The 5,133-nt window shown below is 48.7% G+C and overlaps 1 protein-coding gene across 1 annotated transcript; it reads left to right on the forward strand.

Annotated features, from left to right (window-relative positions):
- Window positions 1-237: 237 nt before the first annotated feature.
- Window positions 238-1,626, forward strand: LOC108157619 (opsin Rh3). Its single transcript, XM_017289755.2, has one exon. The coding sequence runs from the start codon at window positions 262-264 to the stop codon at window positions 1,408-1,410; it is 1,149 nt and encodes a 382-aa protein (XP_017145244.1). The 5' UTR covers window positions 238-261; the 3' UTR covers window positions 1,411-1,626.
- Window positions 1,627-5,133: the final 3,507 nt, after the last annotated feature.

A 5,133-nucleotide genomic window follows, 5' to 3' on the forward strand; every position in this document is an offset into this window, starting at 1 on the left:
AAAAAAAGGCCGCAAGCAATGACCTTCCTTCCACAGCGAAGACGAATCAAAGTAAAGCCAAATGATGTATCAGCAGAATGTCAGCCGACGGATTAGGTCAATCCCCGCCGCCTGGTAATCCCACATGCCACATGCCCTCTTGCTGCTGATGTTGCATTAGCCGTAACCGTAACGCAATGGCTAATCCAATTCCGAACGAGAATATAAAGCCCGATGCTCGAGCGTTGCTGTGATTTTGTCTTGGCCCAAAAGGCCGGGAGAATGGAGTACCACAACGTGAGTAGTGTTCTTGGCAATGTGTCCAGTGTGTTGCGTCCGGATGCGCGACTCTCCGCAGAATCGCGTCTCCTGGGCTGGAATGTGCCGCCGGATGAACTACGTCACATACCCGAACATTGGCTGATATACCCGGAGCCGCCGGAATCGATGAACTATCTGCTGGGTACGCTCTACATCTTCTTTACGGTCATATCGATGATCGGGAATGGCCTCGTAATGTGGGTCTTCTCCGCGGCCAAGTCGCTAAGGACTCCGTCCAACATCCTTGTGATCAATCTGGCCTTCTGCGACTTTATGATGATGATCAAGACGCCCATCTTCATCTACAACAGCTTCCATCAGGGCTATGCCCTGGGACACTTGGGCTGTCAAATCTTCGGGGTCATTGGCTCCTACACGGGGATTGCGGCGGGTGCCACGAACGCCTTCATCGCCTACGACCGCTACAATGTGATAACGCGACCCATGGAGGGCAAGATGACGCATGGCAAGGCCATAGCCATGATAATTTTCATCTATCTGTATGCCACGCCCTGGGTGGTGGCCTGCTACACGGAATCCTGGGGCCGTTTCGTCCCCGAAGGATATCTCACGTCGTGCACCTTTGACTATCTGACGGATAACTTTGATACGCGTCTCTTCGTGGCCTGTATCTTCTTCTTCAGCTTCGTCTGCCCCACCACCATGATCACGTACTACTACTCGCAGATTGTGGGCCATGTCTTTAGCCACGAGAAGGCGCTGCGCGATCAGGCCAAGAAGATGAATGTCGATTCGCTGCGCTCAAATGTGGACAAGAGCAAGGAGGCTGCAGAAATTCGCATTGCCAAGGCGGCCATCACCATTTGTTTCCTGTTCTTTGCGTCCTGGACACCATACGGCGTGATGTCCCTCATTGGAGCATTTGGGGACAAGACTTTGCTCACCCCCGGCGCCACAATGATCCCCGCCTGCACCTGCAAAATGGTGGCCTGCATAGATCCCTTTGTGTATGCCATCAGTCATCCCAGATATCGCATGGAGCTGCAGAAGCGCTGCCCCTGGCTGGCCATCAGCGAGAAGGCCCCCGAATCGGCGGCCGTCATCTCCACCAGCACCACCCAGGAGCAGCAGCAAACGACGGCGGCCTAAAACCGATCGATTTGTGGATTATGATGATGACGAACTGCTTCCCCTCTACCGGAAACGAACTCGTAATACAAAATGCCATGGAAAAACTTCTATAAAAATTCAAGTCTTTGATGAAACTTTGTGGTGGAAAATGTGTGAAATATTGTATGATTATGATTTGTAGGCTATTGTTTTTGATGTTAAATAATCAAATATAGTAATGTATTGCAAGAAATACGGCATACAGAGTGTCCTTTAGTCCGATTTTTCTGAAACCCCTTACAAGCAATAATATATCCTTTTTTTCGCAATTTCCTTTTAATCTAACACTTTGCTTAATCAACACGAAGGAGTACCAGATTCTGCTTCTGTCCAGTGCCCTGCCCTGCTCTTCCATTGTCTGCCAAGCCGTTAGGCAGTCGATTCGGGGGCACTTGACGTTGCCTTTAGCGGGTCACTCAGACGAACCGAAACCGAACTGCCTTCATGCCGGTATCCAAAAGTAAAGACAGACAACAACAAAAGAATTGGCCATATACTCGCATAAAATGGGAGAAAATGCCAAAAATGTTGTCCCAGTTCCGGGACATAGAACATAGAATCCACAAAAGCTCGCTCCGACGCTCTCTTCGGCTTCAAGAGAGAGCAAGTTTTGAGGCTGGAAAGCGCTTGCGCACAGAATTGTGGAACACATTGCGAATTTGAGGTCCACAGTTAATTCCTGTAAATAATTAAACTTGGGTTCCACATGGAGTTACTCCGTAAATACCTGCACGTGCTCCCCAGGGACCCCATATGACTTAGGCCCACATGGGTTCCACTTGGCATCCATGCACATCTATCAAAGGAAAAAAGAAGCTCGAAACCCACTTAGCCACAAAACGCCGCCTAGATTTTCAGTCCTATACTCCACCTCCTATCACACTTTCTACCACACACACTCTGTACCACACACAGCGAACACATGGCCTCCATGCGGCTTTACCACCGCCTGCCTTTATGCTATGGTCGTCGCGCCGCGTCGCGTCGCTACGTCAATGGCATTTAACAATTTGTTTGGCCAAAGTGTTGCACCGTGTGTTTGTATGGCGCCTCATTATTATTGTTTTCCCAGCTACCGCATTTCTTTCACTGTCACACCGCATTCTCTCTCTCTCTCTCTCTCTCTCCCACTCTATCTCCCTGTTTTAACCCACTCACCCTCTATCCCTATCCCAGAAGCTTCCCTCAACCGGGGTTTTGCCTTGGTACCTAGCACGCTTTTCCACTTATTGCCTGGCGGGCATTTGCCAGAGCCTTTTTCCTGCGTCGTTCTGTGGCATACCCGAAACCGCATTCAGACAGACAGACAGAAAGACAGAGAGACAGCCAACGAGCGAACGAGTGAGCGCAGGAGCGAGGCCATAAACCAAAATCGGCCGCAGCCACCGACGACGCTGGCAAATGGTAAAAACGAAGCAAAATTAATGAAAATCACACAAACACACAGATACAGCCACACACAAATACAAACAGACACACAGACAGTCGGTTGGGGATGGAGAAGGGGAAGGGACAATTAAAATGGCACCCACAGAACGTCCTTGCAGCCTCAGAGAGATAGAGGGAGAGAGAAAAACAGAGAGGCAGTGAGTGAATGCCGCCAGGCAGCAGCAGCAGCGCGGGGCAGCAGCACATTTGTCTTCCACGAAATTCGCTTTGGCTCTCATTAATTAAGATAATTAGGCCTTTTCGACGCCTTCAAAGTTCAACGAAGAAAAAAGAACATCCAGCAGCAGCAGCAGCAGCCAAATACAGGAGCCCATGAAGGACGAAGGACGCATTTAGTGACAGTTCAAAGTTCGTTGTGTGTACCAAATCGGCTTAAGCCATGTCTCTCTCTGGCATTTCAGGTCCTTGTGTGGTTCCTGTTGCAGGTCTTGGTCCTGTTAGCCGTGCCTGCTCGTGGTCCTGCAAGCCGTGGAGGAGGCCTACAATTTGCTCGAATACATCGCGTGGGCACACACACACACCATTCACGAAGCCCTTTAATGAGTGGTTCGTGGCACGGACACAATACCACTCACTGGCCTGCTCAAGAAGGCCCCCTCCGCACTTTGCGGCCTTCCAGTTTCTGACAGCGAAATGCAACCACAACAGAGAGCGAGAGAGGGAGACAGCGGTTTGAACTCCTAAAATTTGACATCGACTAAACTTAGTCACCACTAAGAGAGCGGGACATTACCGAACCACAACTCCATTCCCTTTACAATTGGTGGAAAGCAATTAATATTTCTCCCATGGCAGCTGCTGGCAGACTATGGCTTTATTTGATATGCAGATATCTCTATACTTTCTACATTTCTTAATTCCTTGACAAAGTTTCAGCCAATTACAAAGTTTCTTATAATTTTATATTCACACTCGTGTCTTGCCCGTTCCTTTCCTTATACTTTGATGGGCCGAAAATTTGATTGGCAAAAGAACATTTTTTTTATGCTTGTGCTTTTTTGCATATTCCCCAGAAAGCTGATTAAAATCACTTGCAGCAGCTGCACTTCCCGATATCCCATAAAAATGTCAGCTAAATTAGTTATAAATCAGCGATAGGGAGCCCCAGCCCCACCAAAGGACGACTTGAAATGCACAAGAGACAAGAGGCAGCACACAGCACACAGAGCACTAAGCTCTCCACAACTTTGTGAAGCTCAAAATGAAGCCATAAATTATACGAACTAATAATTATATGCCATCAAATTGTTGTAAGCAAAGTGAGGAGTCAGTGGCAGAGGCAGAGGCAGAGAGCTAAAGCCAAAGGCGAAAGGCGAAAGGCGGCAGGCGGAAGGAAGGCTGAAGTCAGCGCCAGCGAGTTTAACGGCCAAACATAAATTATAGACATTTAAAAAAGGGGCAGGAGATGGGTTTGAGGTGGTGGGAGATACTCTATAGGATATAGGGAGCAGAGAGTAAAGCCACGTTCATCTAGCTCGTGGCTGGCTGGCAGGCAGGCAACGGCAGCGCCAACGCCGCGTGGAATATGCGATTTTTATCACAGTTTATGCACTGCACACAAAGTCAACATAATAAGGTCAACACGCACAAGGACTAAGGACGAGCACGAGCACGAGATGGTGATGGTGATGGCGATGGTGGCCTGCCTGGTTGGGTGTCGGTGTCGCTTTAATTAAATGGCAAACATCCCAAGCGCGCGTCAGAGAGCAAAGTTCGAGGTCAGTCAGCAGTCGACAGTCGGCAGTCGGCAGCCATGATTAACACGGCAATTTCGTTTTCACTCCCTTCCCTTAGCACCCACCCATCTCTCGTTTTTTTTACAGTCGAACAATTTGCAACAAAATTAGCCCCCAAAAAACGTTAACCCGGCCGTGGCCCGTTAAGGAGAATCCACATAAACAAAAGATTGGGTTAAGCGAATGTACTCCTGTATACACAATGGGCATGGCCTTCAAAAGGCATACGTCTAAGTGACTCTCCAATGGGCTCCATCATGACAAATGCCTCGTTGCCACCTTCTTCTGATGCTGCTGGTGTTACTCCTCTTTCTGGCTGTATCGTCATCTATAAGTATCTTTGCAGCCGTAAAGTTCCTAGGATGTAGGATCGCAAAAAGAGCGTTTAAATTTTGTAATTTAAATGCAAATTGACAGGCAAATGACAAACATTGCAATTAACGAGGGACCAGCGGGCGTATACGCAATGTGGCCACAGACAGAGTCCAAAAACCGTGGCATGGGACTCCGGACTCCG

The sequence above is a fragment of the Drosophila miranda genome, chromosome 2 (genome assembly GCF_003369915.1).
Source record: "Drosophila miranda strain MSH22 chromosome 2, D.miranda_PacBio2.1, whole genome shotgun sequence".
NCBI classification, from domain to species: domain Eukaryota; kingdom Metazoa; phylum Arthropoda; class Insecta; order Diptera; family Drosophilidae; genus Drosophila; species Drosophila miranda.

What these genes read in the sequence shown, in the direction of transcription:
- LOC108157619 (XM_017289755.2), top strand. Translation starts at nt 262, where the DNA reads ATGGAGTACCACAACGTGAGTAGTGTTCTTGGCAATGTGTCCAGTGTG.